The sequence below is a fragment of the Carettochelys insculpta genome, chromosome 22 (genome assembly GCF_033958435.1).
Source record: "Carettochelys insculpta isolate YL-2023 chromosome 22, ASM3395843v1, whole genome shotgun sequence".
NCBI lineage: Eukaryota > Metazoa > Chordata > Testudines > Carettochelyidae > Carettochelys > Carettochelys insculpta.
The window spans coordinates 4,252,603-4,273,883 of record NC_134158.1 but is presented as its reverse complement, the minus strand read 5'-3'; the positions used below and the strand labels follow the sequence as shown (position 1 = coordinate 4,273,883).

The following is a 21,281-nucleotide window of genomic DNA, read 5'->3' as shown; positions in this document are numbered from 1 at the left end:
GGCACCTACCAGGCACTCCCGGCTTTTCCCCTCTCTTGTCGCTTTCAGTCCCAGCAGCTTTTCTCTCTCTTCTCTCAGAGTCTTCAAACGGGCCTGGATTTTTCCCTGAGGAAACAGAAAGGATTTGGGAGGTTTTACTTTGGGTCGAGAGGGGGGTGGAGATGTGGAAAAAAACACATCAGCAAAACTAAAAATCTGGTTCTTCCCCTAAACAGCTGCCCTTATATCAGGGAAAATCTTTAAGTCAAAAAGAATCTCATCCCAACCTGGGTCTCCAGTAACGTTCTCTGTGTTTCTTAGGTCTTGTCTACATTGGTTTTTGCTTTTTCTTTGTTTTCCAAAAAACAAAACAAAACACCACCACTGTGTAGAACACTGCAAAGCTTGCTGCTCCGGGCTAACAGGGCACTTAACTCCAACTAGTAACTCCACCAAAATGGACAACTTTCACTCACCTCCTCCCACTTTCAATTTTGAAAGTGACTCAGTATGTACTAAGCAGAGGAAACGATGACTTAATTGGCCTCTAGGGAGACATCCCATCCTAGCTCTTATTTCGAAACTGGGCTCTCTAGTGTGCATGCTCCAAATTGAAATGCTCTGGACGTGTGAGCACTCTTCTCAGAAATAACTTATTTAAATGTTAGAACATTGCAATAAGTTATTGCTGAAAAACCCTGCAGTGCGGACACAGCCTTAGGGCAGGTCTACTGTTAGGAAGAAGCAGGTTTTAGTAGTGGGGGATTCGATCATTAGAAATATAGATAGTTGGATTTGTGATGACCGGGAGAACTGTATGGTGACTTGCCTGCCTGGTGCGAAGGTTGCGGATCTCTCGAGGCATCTAGACAGACTTATGGGCAGTGCTGGGGAGGAGCCGGTGGTCGTGGTACATGTCGGTACCAATGACATAGGGAAGGGTAGAAGAGATGTTCTGGAGGCCAAATTTAGGTTACTAGGAAAGAGACTGAAATCCAGAACATCTATGGTGGCATTCTCTGAAATGCTTCCAGTTCCACACGCAGGGCCAGATAGACAGGCAGAACTTCAGAGTCTCAATGCGTGGATGAGACGATGGTGTCAGGAAGAGGGGTTTAGATTTATTAGGAACTGGGGACACTTTTGGGGTAGGGGGAGCCTATACAGGAATGATGGGCTCCACCTAAATCAAGGTGGATCCAGACTGCTGGCATTAAACATTAAAAAGGTCGTAGAGCAGTTTTTAAACTAAGAGGTGGGGGAAAGCCGATTGGTGCGGGGGAGCACCTGGATCGGACGGAGACTTCTCTTACACGAGGCTCCATAGATAGGGATTCCCTAGAAGTTAGTCAGATAGGGAACGTGGGAAATAATATACGGGCAAGATCAGATGTGAAACAATCTCATATAAAAAAATCCAACGCGTCTGTGAAAGGCGGACATATAAATAGTGGTAGTTTTTTAACGTGCTTTTACACTAATGCTAGGAGTCTGTCTAATAAGATGGGTGAACTGGAGTACCTCATATCAAAGGAGGAAGTTGACATAATAGGCGTCTCAGAAACATGGTGGAATGAGGACAATCAGTGGGACACTATCATACCGGGATATAAATTATATCGGAAAGACAGAACAGGTCGTGCGGGTGGCGGAGTGGTACTATATGTGAAGGATAATATAGAATCAAATGAAGTAAAAATCCTAAAGGAATCAAAATGTTCCATAGAATCATTATGGATAACAATTCATTCCTCTAATATGAATATGGCATTAGGAATATATTACCGACCACCTAACCAGGACAGTGATAGTGATGCTGAAATGTTAAGGGAGATTAGAGAGGCTATCAAAATAAAAAACACAGTAATAATAGGAGATTTCAATTATCCCCATATTGATTGGGTGCATGTCACCTCAGGACGGGATTCAGAGATTAAATTTCTTGATGCCTTAAATGACTGCTTCTTGGAGCAGCTAGTACAGGAACCCACAAGAGGAGAGTCAATTCTCGATCTAGTCTTGACTGGAACGCAGGATCTGGTCCAAGAGGTAACTGTTACTGGACCGCTTGGAAATAGTGACCACAATATAATAACTTTTAATATTCCTGTGTTGGGAAGAACACCGCAGCGGTCAAACACTCTGGCATTTAATTTCAAAAAGGGGAATTACACTAAAATGAGGAAGCTAGTTAAACAGAAACTAAAAGGTAGAGTAATTAAACTAAAATCCCTGGAAGCTGCATGGAAACTGTTTAAAGACACCATACTAGAGGCCCAACTTAAATGTATACCCCAAATAAAAAAACACACTAAGAGACCTAACAAAGAACCACCATGGCTAAACAGCCATGTTAAAAAGGCAGTGAGAGAGAAAAGGGCAGCTTTTAAAAAGTGGAAGTCAAATCCTAGTGAGGAAAATAGAAAGGAACATAAACACTCCCAAATTAAGTGTCATAATGTAGTAAGAAAAGCCAAAAAAGATTTTGAGGAACAGCTCGCCAAAAATTCAAAAAACGATAGTAAAATGTTTTTTAAATACATTAGAAGCAGGAAGCCCGCTAAAAAAGCAGTGGGGCCCTTGGACGATAAAGATATAAAAGGAGCGATCAAGGAAGACAGTGCCATTGCGGAGCGATTAAATGATTTCTTTGCTTCAGTCTTCATGGCTGAGGATGTTACAGAGGTTCCTAAATTTGAGCCAGCCTTTTTAGGTGACAAATCTGAGGAACTCACTCAGATTGAAGTGACATTAGAGGAGGTTTTGGAGTTAATTGATAAGCTGAATAGTAACAAGTCTCCAGGACCAGACGGCATTCACCCAAGGGTTCTGAAAGAACTCAAATGTGAAATTGCGGAGTTATTAACAGTGGTTTGTAACCTATCCTTTAAATCCACTTTGGTACCAAATGACTGGAAGACGGCCAATATAACACCAATATTTAAAAAAGGCTCTAGAGGAGACCCTGGCAATTATAGACCGATAAGTTTAACATCAGTACCAGGCAAATTAGTAGAAACACTAGTAAAGAATAAAATTGCAAGGCACATAGAAGAGCACGAATTGTTGGCCAAAAGTCAGCATGGTTTCTGCAGAGGGAAGTCGTGTCTAACTAATCTATTAGAATTCTTTGAAGGGGTTAATAAACATGCGGACAAGGGGCACCCAGTGGACATAATATACCTAGATTTCCAGAAAGCCTTTGACACGGTCCCACACCAAAGGCTTTTATGTAAATTAGGTGGTCATGGGATAGGAGGAAAGATCCTTTCATGGATCGGGAATTGGTTAAAAGACAGAAAACAAAGGGTGGGAATAAATGGTAAATTTTCACAATGGAGGAGGGTAACTAGTGGTGTTCCCCAGGGGTCAGTCCTGGGACCGATCCTGTTCAACTTGTTCATCAATGATCTAGAAAATGAGGTAAGCAGTGAGGTGGCCAAGTTTGCAGATGACACCAAGTTGTTCAGGACAGTCAAAACCAAAAGGGATTGTGAAGAATTACAAAAAGATCTCAGCAAACTGAGTGATTTGGGGTCCAGGTTGACCCCAGAACTCCTTGCAAGGTGCAAGGATTAAGGAATGCCGATCGGAGGAGCGCTCCCATCAACATTCCGCAGTGCAGTCAGGGACCAAAGATGACGGCTAGTAGTAGTAGTAGCATCCTTCAGTCTGTGTAGACTATGGATCGCGCCCTTCGTAGTTCCATTTGGGATCGTCATTTGCAGCGTCGACTGTGACTGTGAAGGCCCACACGAGAGTGAACCGGTATCTGTTACCTCCCGTGTTGGTTCAACACTGTTAGCGATGCTGGAGTACCTCTCCAGGCGCGAGCTTGGGCGATTATTGGGACCCTGGGCTGCCCAGATGCCAGTGTTCCCCTCTCAGCTTTACTGATATAGTCCAAAGGAGAGGATAAGCTCCACGTCTGGTACCAGCTCAGCTGCAGGAGTTGCCAGGTCAATGCCAGAAGTTGGCACAGAACCGCCTTAGGACTCCCCTCCGGATTTTCTGTCAGGGTCTACTCCCTTAGCCTTGCTCCTTTCCAGGATAACCCACAAGGCAGTGGGGCACAGAGAAGGTGACGGCTGCAAACCTGATTTTATGGCATACCTAAAGTTGTGTAGCAGCCGTCAACATTCCCAGTAAGAGCAGATGTAGCCCCAGGGGATGTCGGGCAATTTCAAAGGCAGGCTAAAAGCAAAAAGGGAAGCTGGCCAAAAACCATGGAGTTGAAAAACGCCTATTGCTTGAATAGGCTCCTCTCTCCCCACTCCTCCCCCACAGGCATTCGTTAAGCACCCTCCCTTACTGAGAAAACCTGAATTCCAAAATGGAGGTCTGTACAGGGGGTCCTCATTATAAGTCGCTTCACTATAAGTCGTTTCGCACATATGTTGTTAATTAATTCAGGAAAGTAGATTCAGTATAAGTTGCATCAATCCACACTTACCTCATTTAGAGGTTGAGCCCCGAAGTCATGGGGGCCTGGTGGGAAGCTGGCAGGTAGCCAGGGGAGCTGTGGGAAGCTGCTGGGAGCCACAGGGAGCCAGCAGTGAGCAGTGGGCAGCTGGTGGGGAAATTGTAGGGAGCTGGCAGGGGAACTGCAGGGAACCAGTGGGGAGCAGCAGGGAGCTGACTTATCTTCTTCTATTTATGAATTAATTCATATGTCTTATTATTTATTTAAGGTGCTGATGATGATACTGATGGGGAGACTAAGACTGCAAATAGAAGAACATCTGGTGGCTGAGCAAGAGGGATTCAGGAAAGATAGAAGTCCCATACAGCAGATATTGGCACTAAGACTGATAGTGGAGAAAGCTCAATGAAAGAACAAGAACATCTCCATTTGCTTCGTTGATTTCCTGCAGGCATTTGGCAGTGGAGATCAGAAAGTGACTTGGGCGGTGTTCTGGTCATACAGATTGGAGAGCAGACTCATACGGTTGTTGAAGGATATCGATGACAATGCGGAGGGCAGTGGTGAGAATGTGTGGGGAGTTGGGAAGTTGGTTAGAACAAGTAGAGGTATGAGACAAGGAGATCCGATATCGCCAAGTATCTTCATCACGCATCCAGAGAGAGTGATGGACAAGTTCAAGGAAGAGGTAGAAGGGATGTCTGTGCACGGGATAAGAATTAACAACTTGAGGTTTGTGGAAGACATAATTATCGTTGAGGAAGATGAGGAGAAGCTAGTGAAAATGGTGCAGATGCTAAATGAGAAAAGGAAGCGGTACAGACTGATTATGAACATTGATAGCACAAAAACACTGGTATTTGGAGATAAGGAAATAGGAAGGAAGGTAAGTGTAGATGGGATTGAACTAGAGAATGTAGAGAAGTTCACACATCTGGGGAGCAACATAACATATGATCTAGACTGTAAGAAGGAAATAGTGACTAGAATAGCGAAAGCAAGAGTGAGCTGGAAGGCGATGGATAAGATCTTCAAAAGCAAAGCTTAGAAGCAAAGCTGAGCATCTTGAAAATGTGCATTCAGCAGCATGTTGTACAGATGTAAGACATGGGTGGTAACGACAGATTCAAAGAGAAGAATATTGGTGTTCTCAAGGAGCTGTTATAGAAAGTTCCTAGGAACAGGATGGCTGTGTAAGGTCACCAATGAGGAATTACATAGGAAGATACAGCCAAAAGAGAACTTGCTGCAGAAGGTTATACAACGCAAGTTACAGCAATTCGGGCATATTTGCCGAATGAACGACAAACAAAAAATCAAGAGCCGGTATTCAGGCCAATGGACAGTTGGAATAGGAGAGGCAGAGCCAACAGAGAATGGGCAGATGATACAGTAGATTGGTGTGGAGCTAGTCCACAGAAACTAAGCCACTCACACTAGACAGGGAAAGATGGAAGGAAATAGTGAGGGAGGCATCGTACACCAACAGGCACTGAGCCCGTGGTTGTTGTTGGTGATTTTGGACACAACCACCTCCCAGACCTACAGAACAAAAAAGCTGCTTTTAATCCCTCAGGTTAATAGATCAATTATTAGGAAAATAACTCCAGAATCTCCAGCAATGGCTGCTATCAGCACCTTTGACTCTAAATAAGCACACACGGCGTATTTCATAGAATCATAGAATACTAGAACTGGAAGGGACCTCGAGAGGCCATCGAGTCCAGGCCCCTGCCCTCACGGCAAGACCAAGTACTGTCTAAAACATCCCTGATAGACATCTATGTAACCTGTTCCTTAATATCTCCAGCGATGGAGATTCCACAACCTCCATTGGCAATTTACTCCAGTGTTTGACCACCCTGACAGTTAGGAACTATTTCCTAATGTTCAACCTAAACCTCCCTTGCTGCAGTTTAAGTCCATTGCCTCTTGTTCTAGCCTCAGAGGCCAAGAAGAACAAGTTTTCTCCCTCCTGTTTATGACACTCTTTCAGATACCCGAAAACCGCTATCATGTCCTCCCTCAATCTTCTCTTTTCCAAACTAAACAAGCCCAGTTCTTTCAGCCTTTCTTCATAGGTCACGTTCTCTAGACCTTTAATCATTCTTGTTGCTCTTTTTCGGACCCTCTCTAATTTCTCCACATCTTTCTTGAACTGAGGTGCCCAGAACTGGACACAATACTCCAGCTGAGGCCTAACCAGCAGAGTAGAGCAGAAGAATGACTTCTCCTGTCTTGTTCACAACACACTTGTTAATGCATCCCAGAATCATGTTCACTTTTTTTTTTTTTTTTTTTTTCAACAGCATCACACTGTTGACATATTTAGCTTGTGGTCTACTTTTTCTATCTTTCCTATGCAGCGAGATAGCTTGCTTTTGGGCCTTTAATAATGTCCCTTTGAAAAACCCCATTCTGTACGTGTGAAACTGATTGTTCCTTCCCAAGTGGAACATTTTGCATTTGTCCTTATTAAACTTCATCCTGTTTACCTCAGACCATTTCTCCAGTTTATCCAGATCATTTTGAATTATGACCCTGTCTTCCAAAGCAGTTGAAACCCCTCCCAGCTTGGTATCATCTGCAGACTTAATAAGTGTACTTTCTATGCCAATATCTAAATCATTGATGAAGATATTGAACAGAACCGGTCCTAACACAGACCCCTGCAGAACCCCACTTGTTCTACTTTTCCAGCAGGATTGAGAACCATTAACAACTACTCTCTGATTAGGGTTATCCAGCCAGTTATGCACCCACCTTATAGTAGTTTAATCTGTTGTATTTGCGTAGTTTATTGGTAAGAATATCATGCGAGACCGTATCAAATGCTTTACTAAAGTCTAGGTATACCACACCTACCGCTTCTCCCCTATCCACAAGGCTCATTATCCTATCAAAGAAAGCTATCAGATTGGTTTGACATGATTTGTTCGTTACAAACCCGTGCTCGCTGTCCCCTATCACCTAACCACCTTCCAATTGCTTGCAGATGATTTCTTTAATGACCTGCTCCATTATCTTTCCTGGCACAGAAGTTAAGCTGACTGGCCTGTAGTTTCCTGGGTTATTCTTATTCCCCTTTTTATAGATGGACACTAGATTTGCCCTTTTCTAGTCTTCTGGAATCTCTCCTGTCTTCCATGATTTTCCAAAGATGATAGCTAAAGGCTCAGCTACCTCCTCTATCAGCTCCTTGAGTATTCTAGGATGCATTTCATCAGGCCCTGGTGACCTGCAGACATCTAATTTTCCTAAGTGATTTTTAACTTGTTCTTTTTTTATTTCACCTTCTAACCCTACCCCTTTCCCACGAGCATTCACTATGTCAGGCATTCCTTCATCAGACTTCTCAGTGAAGACCAAAACAAAGTCATTGAGCATCTCTGCCATTTCCAAGTTCCCTGTTACTGTTTCTCTCTCCTCACTGAGCAATGGCCCCACCCTATCCCTGGTCTTCCTCTTGTTTCTAATGTATTTATAAAAGGCCTTCTTGTTTCCCTTAATGCCTGTAGCTAGTTTGAGCTCATTTTGTGCCTTAGCCTTTCTAACCTTTCTCCTGCATTCTTGTGCTGTTTGCCTATATTCATCCTTTGTAATTTGTCCTTGTTTCCATTTTTATGTGATTCCTTTCATGTTTCGAGATCGTGCGAGATCTCCTGGTTAAGCCAAGGCGGTCTTTTGCCATATTTTCTATCTTTCCTACGCAGCGGGATAGCTTGCTTTTGGGCCCTTAATAATGTCCCTTTGAAAAACTGCCAACTCTACAGACAGCCTGCCAACCTTAAAGAAATCCTCACCAGCCACTACAAATCACAAACCAGAGACTCTAGGCCTGGAACCAGCCCCTGTAACAGTCCTCGCTGCCAACTCTGCTCACATCTCTACACCAGTGACATCATCACAGGACCTAACATCAACTATACCATCAGGGGCTCCTTTACTTGCACATCTGCTAATATAATATATGCCATCATGTGCCAGGAATGCCCCACTGCAATTTACATTGGCCAAACTGGACAGTCTCTATGTAAAACAATAAATGGACATAAATCAGACAGCAGGAACGGTCATGTACAGAAGCCTGTGGGAGAGCATTTCAATCTCCCTGGACACTCAAGCTACATCTACACGTGAAGCCTACATCAAAGTAGCTTATTTCGATGTAGCGACATCGAAATACGCTATTTCGATGAATAACGTCTACATGTCCTCCAGGGCTGGCAATGTCGACGTTCAACATCGACGTTGCGCAGCACCACATCGAAATAGGCGCTGCAAGGGAACATCTACACGCCAAAGTAGCACACATCGAAATAAGGGTGCCAGGCACAGCTGCAGACAGGGTCACAGGGCGGACTCAGCAGCAAGCCGCTCCCTTAAAGGGCCCCTCCCAGACACAGTTGCACTAAACAACGCAAGATCCACAGAGCCAACAACTGGTTGCAGACCCTGTGCATGCAGCATGGATCCCCAGCTGCCGCAGCAGCAGCCAGAAGCCCTGGGCTAAGGGCTGCTGCACACGGTGACCATGGAGCCCCGCATGGGCTGGAGAGACAGCGTATCTCAACCCCTCAGCTGATGGCCGCCATGGCAGACCCCGCTATTTCGATGTTGCGGGACGCGGATCGTCTACACGGTCCCTACTTCGACGTTGAACATCGAAGTAGGGCGCTATTCCTATCCCCTCATGGGGTTAGCGACTTCGACGTCTCACCGCCTAATGTCGATGTTAACATCGAAATAGCGCCCAACACGTGTAGCCGCGACGGGCGCTATTTCGAAGTTAGTGCCGCTACTTCGAAGTAGTGTGCACGTGTAGACGCGGCTTCAGTGGCAGATTTAAGGGTGACAGTTCTGAAACAAAAAAAATTTCAGAAATCAAATGGAGAGAGAACTCGGAGCTGCAATTTATTTGCAAATTTGACTCCATTAACCATGGATTAAACAGAGACTGGGAGTGGCTCGCAGCTTACAAAGAGAGTTTCTCTGCTCTGGGTGTTGATAGCTCCTGATTGGACGCTGACAATGGCTCACATCCCCCTGTCTGATCTGACTTGTTTTTATCTCTTTTGATAAGTACTGTTGATACTGGGCCATTTCCACCTTGCTGAATAGACCTTGTCAGCTCTGGCCCTCCCTCTTATTAGGACCCCACTCTTTAAATACCCCTCTGAAACCATCCCCTGTTTCATGCATCTGATGAAGTGGGTCTTTGCCCACGAAAGCTTATGCTCCAAAATATGTGTTAGTTTATAAGGCGCCACAAGACTTCCTGTTGTTCTCAAAGCTACAGACTAACCCTGCTCCTCTCTGATACTTGTCTCCCTAGATGTTTTTCCCCTCAGTTTTTCTTCCCATGGGACCTTACCTACCAGCTCTCTGAGTTTACCAAAATCTGCCCTCCTGAAATCCATTGTCTCTATTTTGCTGCTTTCTGTTCTACCCTTCCTTAGAATTGTGAACTCTATGATTTCATGATCACTTTCACCCGTTGCCTTCCTCCTTCAAATTCTCAACCAATTCCTCCCTTTTTTTAAAATCAAATCGAGACGCTTTTTCAACCTTTTGGAATAAAAAATTGTCTCCAGTGCAGTCCAAGAACTTACTGGACAGTCTGTGCCCCGCTGTATTAGTTTCCCAACATATATTTGGATAGTTGAAATCCGCCATCACCACCAAATCTTGGGCCCTGCATGACTTGGTTAGTTGTTTAAAAAAAGCCTCATCCACCTCTTCCACCTGGGTAGGCAGCCTGTAGTAGATCCCTAGTGGGACATCACCCTTGTTTTTTACCCCTCTTAGTCCAACCCAGAGACTCTCAACACGTCCATCTCCTACATCCATCTCCACCTCAGTCCAAGTGTGTATATTTTTAATATATATGCAACACCGCCCCCCTTTCTTCCCTGTCTATCCTTCCTAAGCAGGCTGTACCCTTCAATACCAACACACCAATCATATGTGTTATTCCACCAAGTTTCTGTGATGCCAACAATGTCGCAGTTGTACTTATTTATTAGCACTTCCAGTTCTTCCTGCTTATTACCCGTACTTCTTGCATTTGTATATCGGCATCTAAGATATCGATTTGATCTTGGCTCCCTGTTTTGCCCTGGCCCTCTTTTTACTGTTTTTGCCCTGGCCCATGCTCCCTCCCATTTCTGACCCATCTCCCAGGTTTCCATGTTCTCCACTTACTTGTGGACTTTGCTCCCCTGCCCCTGTCAAACCTAGTTTAAAGCCTTCCTCACTAGGGCTACGTCTACACGTGCACGCTACATCGAAATAGCTTATTTTGATGCAGCGACATCGAAATAGGCTATTTCGATGAACAGCATCTACACGTCCTCCAGGGCCGGCAACTTCGACGTTGCGCAGCACCACATCGAAATAGGCGCTGCGAGGGAACGTCTACACGCCACAGTAGCACACATCGAAATAAGGGTGCCAGGCACAGCTGCAGACAGGGTCACAGGGCGGACTCAACAGCCAGCCGCTCCCTTAAAGGGCCCCTCCCAGACACAGTTGCACTAAACAACACAAGATCCACAGAGCCAACAACTGGTTGCAGACCCTGTGCATGCAGCATAGATCCCCAGCTGCAGCAGCAGCAGCCAGAAGCCCTGGGCTAAGGGCTGCTGCACACGATGACCATAGAGCCCCGCAGGGGCTGGAGAGAGAGCGTCTCTCAACCCCCCAGCTGATGGCCGCCATGGCGGACCCCACTATTTCGATGTTGTGGGACGCAAATCGTCTACACAGTCCCTACTTCAACGTTCAACTTCGAATTAGGGCGCTATTCCCATCCCCTCATGGGGTTAGCGACTTTGACGTCTCGCCGCCTAACGTCGATTTCAACTTCGAAATAGCGCCCGACGCGTGTAGCTGTGACGGGCGCTATTTCGAAGTTGGCGCCGCTACTTCGAAGTAGCGTGCACATGTAGACGCGGCCTAGGTTAGCCAGTCGGTGTCCACATAACGGTCTTTCCCCTCCTTGAAAGGGGAGCGCTATCTCTGCCTAGCAGTCCTTCCTGGAATAGCATCCCGTGGTCAAGGAAACCAAAGCCTTCCTGGCGACACCATCTTCGAAGCCAGGCATTCATCTCTGGGATGCAACTGTTTCTGCCTGGGCCCCTACCACTGACAGGCAGGCTTGAGGAGAATGCCGCCTGCGCCCCAAACTCCCTCACCCGTGCTCCCAGAGCCCTGTAGTCACTCTTGACCTGCTCAGCGTCACACCTCGCAGCATCGTTAGTGCCCACTACACTATTTCCAACTACACACAACAATTACGCATTCAGCAGGTTAGCATATTAAATATAATCGGCAAAACACTTGATATCCCCTGTCCCTCATCCACCTCCTTCAGTTCATGTATTTGATTTGTCAGTTTCCATTGCAATTTTTTTTGGACCTCTGCAGTATATAGCTGGGTCTGGACTGGAGATTTGGTAGATCTGAAGAAGTGGCTCTGTCCTACACAAGGTCATCACCTAATAAATTATTTTCTTAGGCTTTAAAGTGCTACTGGACTGCTGGTTTGTTTTGTTAGAATACAGACTAACACGGCTCCCTCTCTGTTACTACCCAGAATCTCCAGCAATGGCTGTTATTAGCACCTTTAACTCTAAACAAGCACACACGGCGTATGTCCAACTACACATAAAAATACACAAATTCAGCAGGTTAGAACATTAAATGTAAGTGGTATAAAAACATCTTTTGTTCAAAACATCTCTAAGTTATACAGATTTATAGTCACAGCCCATTTTCCATTTTCTAGCCCATTGCCTTGAGAGGTGGTGGTTTCTCCATCCCTTGAAGTTTATAAGTCCTGGCTGGACAAGGTCCTGACTGGGATGACTTAGTGGGGGTTGATCCTGCTTGAAGCAGGGGGGTTGGACTAGATGACCTCCTGAGGTCCCCTCCAGCACTGGGATTCTGTGATTCCATGCAGCACAGGGGGGAGGGGTGTCCCTCACAAGACAAACTTAAAAACTTCCTTTGTTGCCTTTTTGCCAGGCTGGAGCATCACTAATTTGTACAGCAACTTTCAGGCCCTGAAGGCTGCACACACCGGAATGGTGCCATTGACTTGTCAGTAAAACGCAAAGTTATTACCCATCAGCCTGGACAGCAGCTCTGTACCTTGTACTCCTGGGCAGCCTCCTGGATGGGAACCACAGTGTGAGCGCGGTGAGCCCGGGACTCTCTGCAGATCAGACAGATGAGGGTTTGATCCTCTTCACAGAACAGCTTCAGAGCCTCTTGGTGCTCCCCACACACCCCGTCCCAGCCTGCTCCCTTCGCTGCCTGCAAACTCAGCCGTTTGACGAGTTCTGCCATGTTTGCCAGCTGCCTGTTGGGCCGGAGGTGTCTCTGCTGCACAGTCTCTCTGCACTGAGGGCAGGAGGCGGCTGGGTCGGGTCCCTCCCAGCACTGGCTGATGCAGGCTCTGCAGAAGTTGTGCCCACACTCCAGAGTGACCGGGGCTGTGAAATACTCCAGACAGACGGGACATGTGGCTTCTTCCTGGAGACTTTGCAGGGGGCTCCCTGCAGCCATGGCTCCCTCTGGGCTGGGAACAGGGTTGGTTTCGCTTCCCTGAGCTCATGCGCTGCAGCGAGTGGGTGTTTCCCTGCCTGGATCTGACTCAGGCTGTTTGCTGGGCTGGGAGGAGCTCACGGTAACACCGGGGCCCTGGGACTCCCACGAGCTCATTGACTGGCCTAAGCGCTCATGGGCAGCCGGAATACACCTGTTGGAGCAGTGCTCCCCAAACAGTATCTGTGGAAGGAACCCGGGATACCGCGCAGTGAAAATAAGGGCTGTTTGAGAAAATCCTTCTCCAATATCTGACTCTTGGGTGGCTCCCGGGCCTGCTGCTGCTGAAACCGTAGTACTCGACTGAATTGGTTTAAGGTCCAGCAGGGCGGCGGGAGGGCTCCAGCTGTTAAACCAGCTGATTGAGCTCCATTATTTCAGCGGGGGCAGGGCAGGGATCTGCAGGGAGCCCCTCACTTGCCCTGCTACCCAATGGCCACACCCCTCTGGTGGACGTGGCTCGGTTCCCTCCTGCCAGCAGAACACCTCCACGCCAGCCGTCCCTCCACTGGGCGCACATGGCTGCCTGGTGTAGGCTCCCCAGCCGGCACCACCAATGGGTTAGTCCTAGGGATGGGTCTGGGGCTGAGATGGGTTGAGCCTGGAGATGTGGGTGCAGGTGTGCAGGATGGGGGGTAAGGCCTGGGGAAAGGGCTGGATTTGGGGCTGAATGCTGAGGCGGATAAAGCCTGGAGGTGTGGGGTGGGTTTGGAGGCCAAGGAGGATGGACCCTGTTGTACTTATAAGAAACACATGGACCTTTTTAGAGGGACAAGGCAAGAACAGTGCATTTATTGAGCGTGCAGCACCACTGCATTGCATGCATGTAACATATGTAGTTTACACACACACACACACATGCAGCATCTTGTGGTTGCTCACAGTTACTGAGGGTCGCTCACTCTAATCCATTGGCCAGAGGGATTAGAGGTGAGCGGGGAGCCAGGTTCTGTTGATCCAGATCAATGCTCCGACGCTGAGGAGACGAGAAGAGGAACCCAGCCCTGTCGTGGGGCACACGGCTTTTAAAGACTTTAGTCCACAGTTCTGGTTCTGTCCCACTGCCCCAGGCACAATGAGTCACCAGGCAATGGCAGATGGGTTTGATCCTTTCCCACGGCCTCAGATTTCTGTGTGACTTGACTCATCACCTACGGATGGGGCTTAATCTTCCTCTCCGGGTGGGTCACTGCTGTAGAGTCCAGTTCTCATTGTTCCTCAGCCTCTGAGTCTTTGTTGTCCAGACAGGCAGCTCCAGAGGGTAACTCTCTAAGCGCCCACACTCACACTGCCAGATGCGTCTCACACACACCCATTCGCACACACAACACAAGGCTGACAGGCTAATACAGCTCAGCATATCCCTCCAAATGGAGCCTGAGGTACAATCTGGAGTTAGATACAAAGCGGTACAAAGCTCTCATTAAAAGAAAGGGGATAATACAGGGAGCTACAAAGCGACACGGTAAAGGAAAGGCTCTGTTAAAATATACCTCTCTGCTGAGGTCAGAGCCCTGGAGGGTGTTGTGGGAAAGGGGCCAGTTTCAGGTGTGGGGAGTCACTGCCAGGGGTGCTGGTGCCTGCGGGGGAGGGCGCAGGGAGGCCACCCAGAGGGGCCGGGAGGGGCAGGGGACATCCACTTGGCAGTTTAAATTAAGTTGTCCCCTGTGGCATGGCCCTCCGCCTCTGTCACTGACAGGGTGGTCTCAGCTGCAGCCCTCGCAGGGGTGATTCAATCTGCCCAGAAGGGGCCCTGTTTGTTTCTCCTGGGCGCCTGCCACCTCCTCCCCCGGGAACAGCTGGCTGCTAAGGAGAATGAGAGCGCCCAATTGTGGCAGCAACTGGCCGATGTGGAGCAAACTGCCGCACTGGCCACTGCTTGTGCGCGATCTTTGTGGCAAAATGTTGAAACATTCGAGCGGCGGCTGTTCCCGGACTCATCAGTCAAGCCCAGTCTGAGCTGGCTGCTCACCAGGAGGCAGTAGCCTGGGGGCTGTCCAATGCCAAGGTCCGCAGGGCCCTTTATGCAGACCCAGATGACTGGGGACATTTGGAATGAGCCAGACCCTGGTGAGCTGGCGAAAGGGGAGTCAGGAGATCGTGGGTGGGCCCCGACCCAGATTTCCCGTACCCTGAGACTGGGGCAGCCTGGGTCCGCCCCGTCATAAAGCCTGATGTGGGACCCCAGGGAGGAAATTGTCGGGCTGCCTCCCGCGCCTTTTCTCCTACTGAAATGGTGCGGCTTAGCGATCGCTTTCGGGAGACTCCCCAAAGCGATTATGTTTCCTGGCTTGCCCACCTGGCCGATAGCGGGGCTCAGTCTGTTACCCTTAGTCCCACCAAGGTCAGCTCCAGCGACCTGGGCCCTGGCATCTGACTGGAGGCTCCTGAGGGCAGTCGCAGCCTTATGGCTGCTGCCTTGGCTTACGTCTGTGCCCAGGTGCCTAGGGAAGCCTGGGGAAAATTGACCCACACTTGGGACAGCCCAAAATCCTAGAGCAGACCATGGCCCACCTGTTGATGAACCAGGCCCTGGAACATCCGGCTGTGGACCCTGGAGCCTGTAAATCCATCCGAGGACGCTTGGGGCCCCCTAGTTAAGGGTGCCCCTGGGGGTCACTAAATCACACCGTATGGCTATGGGCAGCACCCTCACCAGTGATGCAGCGGGTAGTGCCCTGGGCTATCATGCTGCAGCAAGTACTGGCAGCATTACCCCTTTTCCTCCCTAAAGGAGGTTGGCCCAACTGCCCAGTGCCTGTCCGGGTGGGTAAAGCTGTCCCACCGACCCAATGGGGCACCGAAGTGGGGGAAAGATGGGGTGTTGCCCTGACCCAAAAGGCATGGAGGCCTGGAAGGCCTGCCTAGCCCTGGGCATCCCAAAGGAGGCGCTTCATTGCCTGCCCACCTCCATTTTGCTTTCAATAGCCAACTGCCCTCACCAAAATGTGTACCCACCCCCAGCCCAGGGCCCTGGGCCCAGTGACCCTGAGGACCCTGGGTCACAGACAGGTGGCATCTCCTACCCTTGGCCTAAATTAGAGGCTGCTAAAAACCTCACCTAGGAGAGCCGGGTGGGATCCGCCAGGTCCAGAGTGGTGGCCCTGTGAATTCGGCTTTTCAGGACTCCCGATCCGGAAGTGCAGGTCACCATGCTTCCCCTGCCTTGGTGTTCACACCTCCAGATCAGCTGCTGGCAGTGAGCCTCACCCTGCCTGACTGGGCTAACCTTGTTATCCCCACCCTTGCTCTGGCTTATTGATACCTGGCCCTGCAGATTTCCATGACCAGCATCTGATGCAGTGAGTATGTGCTCACGAAAGCTCATGCTCAAAACTTTTCTGTTCGTCTATGAGGTGCCACAGGCCCCTTCGTTGCTGTTACAGATCCAGACTAACACAGCTACTCCTCTGATAATTAACAGTCAAGTGACCTTCATGTGCCTAATAGCTACCGGGGCACAGATTTCCATGTTAAATTGCACCTTGTGGCCGGGTCCCCTTCCCCAAATGCACCTTTCTATAGTGGGGGTCACCGGGCAACCGGCTCGCTTGCCGGTGGACTGTGTCCAATGTCATATTCCCAACGGCGGGGGGGTTCGGGGCCCAAGGGCCCTGGGTAATTCCAATATCCTGGGGATTAACCTGCTCCAGGGCCAAACCTTCCAGGACCAAACGGGACAGAAATGAAGTCTGGGAGTAACTCCCCCACCCCCCGAGGCACAAATGTGACCCCTGGCCATAGCACCCTGCTTACCCCCGATGTCACAGATTGTTTCCTGCTGACAGTATCCCATGCACCCACAGGCCCGCCAGGCAGTCACTCGGTTAATTACGGCCCTTCAGGAACAGAATTCTGGTGCCTCTGCATTCACCCTTTAATAGCCCTGTTTGGTTGATGTGCAAGGCCAATGGTGAATGGCGCCTCACTATTGATTATCGGACTGTCAGTGAGACCTCGGGACCCTGGCATGCAGCTGTTCCAGTGGCCACAGAACTTTTAAATGATATACGATTGGCTGGACACAAGTGGATGGCCACCCTGGGTATCAAAACCATGTTCTTTCAGTGCCCCATTCACCTCGAGAACCAGGATGCTTTGCTTTTACTTGGGAAGGCCGCTGGTCTTTCACACGGCTTCCCCAGGGGCATTGCCATAGCCTCACCATCGCACATGCCCTTTTGGCTCACGCCCTGGTGCAGCTGCCCCCCAGCCTAACACTTCCCAGTACCAGTATATAGATGACATTCTCATAGGGAACCAAAACCCAGTGGACGTGGCAGACAAGCTGACAGCCATCCAGAGCACCTAGCAGACACCAAAGTATAGGGGCTAGTGTGAATGGTCTATCCCTCAGCCTTAGCCTTCAAGAGACCCCTCACAAGGTTATGAAACCCCTATCCACCCTGCCATCAGCTACCGCCAAACAGGAGGTGCAGCAAGTCCTGAGAACATTAAATTTCTGGCGGTGTCATGTCCCTGAGTTCAGCACCCTCACAACCTCTGTATACACTAACATGCAAGTGAGCCCAGTGGGATTGGACCCCTGCCCACGAGGCTGGGTTATGCCTCCTCATTGGACAGAATAAGTGTAAGGAATGTGCCAGCAGGCACTCAATGCTGCTGAAGGCTGGTGGGAATGTGTCTCCCAGAGATCATTTGCATGAGAATGCAAAGGGGTGCATATGTGATACCTTGCACACAAAGCCTGATGGGTAGCAAGAAAGCAGTGAGATTTTTGTCTATTGTAAACATGTAAAATCACAATTTATACTGACATTCAGTGTAAGAATTGTGAAATCTCACCAATGCTCCAAGTCAATGTGGGGGACAGGGCAGTCGATATAACTGTGTAAGACATAGATTACACATGGCTCCCTTGGTTTAAAGCGGGCGGGGTGGGGTGTTAGCCGATGGCCAAGGATGTTTGGTGAGGTGCCAGCTATGCCCGTTTTATACCATCCGTGACTTTAACCGCTAGGACGCACTGTCCCTTCGCAGCGGGCAGCCCGGGCCAGGCTGACGGATGCCCCAAGGTCCTAAACACCTGTGACTTTAACTGCTAGAGCTCAGAGCCCCTTCGCAGTGGGCAGTCAGGATTGACTGACAGGCGCCCCAATGGCAGCACTAAGAGCCTTTCCACACCCGTGACTTTAACTGCTAGAGCTCAGAGCCCCTTCGCGGCGGGCAGTCAGGATTGACTGACAGGCACCCCAAGAGTTTGCCCCGTGGAGGCGGCACAACTCAACTCTAGGTTCTTAGTACTCTCACCTAATGGCCAGGCTTTATAGCCAAAACGGCTGAGGTTCTTTAATTGTGTTGGCTGCTTTACAGTAAACCAGAGAAACAAGTCAGGCTTATGCACAAACGGTTACCAAAATTTATTAAACTAGATTCTAATCATGTGGTTACAAAATTGCTAGTGCCTACTTATTTAAATGTACAGCTGTTACACACACACACAAGTTACAAAACTGAAGACACGATCCCAAAGAAAGAAAACAAAGTATAGAGTCTATTTCAAAATATGTGTACACTAAAGATAGGAGATCAGGTGTGGGTGCTTCTTACCCTCCTTGCATCTCTCGATTCCAGCGGTGCCAAGCCAGGATCGGTCACTCAATTCCGCGGAAAGACAAATAAGGGACAAGGCTTAGGGACCCTTTAGCTGCAGAAGCCTTGGGAGGCTGTCACTTATATGACCAGCAGATAGATAGTGAAAAGCACTCAAAAATCATGGTGCTGTAGGTCCCATACTTATACCTCTGTACTCCTTTATTCTCTTTCTCCTTTCTTATGCCAAATTGGGGCTGGTCTGTCTGGGCGACGCCAGCTCTCGCAAGAGTAGTTTACACTTGCAAGGGAGAGAAACAATAAGTTTCGACTACTGGACATTCCTTTTATTAGGGTAAATATCGTTCCCGTCTGGAATGTGAGTGTGTGTGCATCACGTTATTCAGTAGGGGCTAAGAGCCACGTCTGTCACAGCTTCTCTGTCTGCTGTATATGTTCCCAGAGGCACATTGTAGCAGCACACCTGTGCTTCTCACAGCTTCAAAGGCTGTGCTGGAATTTATGTTAAGTGCCCTGTTGTTTTGGCTCCCTTGTTTTCCCAGCAATGCTGGTCTGAGAGGGGGCTGGCTGTCTGGCTACGGGGGGCGGGAAGGGACATGGGTTGAATGAACTAGGTGGTTTGTCTCTTTCTAAGCCTTAGCTGTGTAGTTTTAAGCCTGATTGGATTAGCCGTCCTAACCTGTTGAAAGGTGGAGCTGGCTGCTAGTGTTTGTATCTTGTACAAGACTCTCCTTTGGTAGATGCTGTGAGCTGAAATCACTGGGTGGCTGCAAAGAACTAAGATCACTGGGTGGTGGGTAAGGTCAGACCCACAGCTGATGGCATGACCAGAGTACAGTTGGTAGGAGTGACAGATGGACAGCGTGACTGGTGGACAGCCAATAGGAGCTGCAGACAGACGGTGGGATTGGCAGATGGCTGCTAGGAGCAGCGGCAGGCAGACGGTGCAACCGGAGGGCTGGAGGTGTGGCAGCTGGCAGGGAGCAAGCACAACACCGGACCAGGGCAAAGGTGGCCTTGTCTCAGGTTCCATGAGGGATGCATCAGCGTGAGGTGTCAGTGCCCACAGGGACTGGACCAAGTTGTAAGTGGGGCATTTGAAGTGGGGGTCTGGAGAAAGTTGGGTGTGTGGATTGGCTGGTCACAGTACTGGACTGGAGAGCCTGAGAGGCCAAGGACACTGCTCAATGCATCTGAGCTGGGACAGTTACTTGAGAACTGGTTATGAACTCTGAGTGTGGGATTTTCCCAAGTTTATGCTAATTGACTTTTCTGCCTCTTTTATTAAAAGTCCGTTTCTCCACTCAGACTGTGTGCTTGCGAGGGGGGAAGCGTTGCCTCTCTGAGGCCCCCAGGGGTGTGTGACCTTCCCAGGCTCCTGGCTGGGGGCTTGAGCCGGTTCTGTGTGAGATGGATGAAAAGGAACCCCTCGATGTTGAACCCGGCCCTGGTTGCTGCAGACTCCTTCCAGCAGAAGGGTTCCATAAATAATTCCAGTTTTTGGGTCCCCTGTCCATGGAGGGACAGTTGGAAATCCGCACCCAGTATAATGATCATGGGAGATGGTGGGGCCTCTTTCAGGAACGTTCCCTGGGGGATCCCCACACTAAGACAATTCATTTTGGCAGCAAGGGGTGGCAGGGAGCCCAGGCTAACTACCATCAGTGGAAAAAGGCCCTGCTCAGTGCTCATCTGGCTTTGCAGGATGTGAATCTGCTCTTCGAGCACCGTTCCCTAACTTTAAAAACAGTCCACCCTGTGGTCTGCGCTGCATTACGGCAGGTCCCTTTCCCAGAGGGACATGCACAGTCCTCCACGGTCCAGTGATGGGTACTAGGGATCCACACATTGGCTGACCGTATCCAACCCCTCGGTCCCAACCAGCTAATCATTGAGCCTTTAGTATCCCCCTACCCCGTGGAAACTTGGCGGGAGCTGGCTGCCTCCCCAGTCATGGAGGTGCCTCCGTTTGCAGGCCCCCAGTCTCAGGTGTGGTTCACTGATGGTTCTGCTGTGTTGGTGGGGGGCAAATGGAGGGGGCAAGCTGCCGCTGTCCACGCTTACGATAGCCGCATTGTCACGCAACAAGGCGAGGGCAGCACACAAACTATGGAGCTATGGGCTGTACGTTTGGCACTCCGCAACCAGGCGCTGGTGGTCAATACTGATTCGTGGGCGGTTTAGGCTAGTTGCACGCGCTGGCTGGCTCCCCACATGGCATGCCAGAAACTTCACCACCAAAATGGGAGCTATGTGGGGCCGCCCGTTCTGGGAAGAAATACGAAAACCTGCTCAGGACACCCCCTGGCAAATTGGGCACATGGATGCCCACAGCTGGCAGGAAACCCAAGAGGCCCAGTGGAACCAGAAGGCAGATCAGGCGGCTGCCGTGCATCTCGCTGCCCCCTGGGTGGAGGCACAGGCTGAGGCTATGGGCCGGTGGCTACATGAGCATGAGGGCCACCCTGCCCCTCAAGCCCTTATGCGCCTGGCCGCCGAGTGACAAATCCATCTACCTGGGGAGGTTGCACGGGGAATAGTTCAGAGCTGCGCCATGTGTGTCCGAGGCGGGGGGAGGGGTGTGGCAGTGGGTCCGGCACTCGCAGGGTTGGCCAAGGCCCCGACTGTGGCACAGCTGGCAAATTGAGTACGTGGGGCCCCTAAGCCAATGCTATGGCGCAACCGCTATATTCTG

General features: G+C 49.4%; 2 protein-coding genes across 2 annotated transcripts in view; one reads left to right on the top strand and one right to left on the bottom strand.

Annotated features, from left to right (window-relative positions):
* Positions 1-12,973, bottom strand: part of LOC142024748 (uncharacterized) — a 184,485-nt gene extending 171,512 nt beyond the window's left edge. Inside the window, exons 1-2 of the mRNA XM_075016933.1 lie at positions 12,557-12,973; positions 10-105 (exon numbers count right to left, since the gene is read on the bottom strand). Coding sequence (XP_074873034.1) covers positions 10-105; positions 12,557-12,973 — 513 coding nt within the window. The remainder of the gene's footprint in view (positions 1-9; positions 106-12,556) is intronic.
* Positions 1-21,281, top strand: part of LOC142024740 (uncharacterized) — a 372,768-nt gene that overhangs the window by 77,387 nt on the left and 274,100 nt on the right. The window lies entirely within an intron of this gene.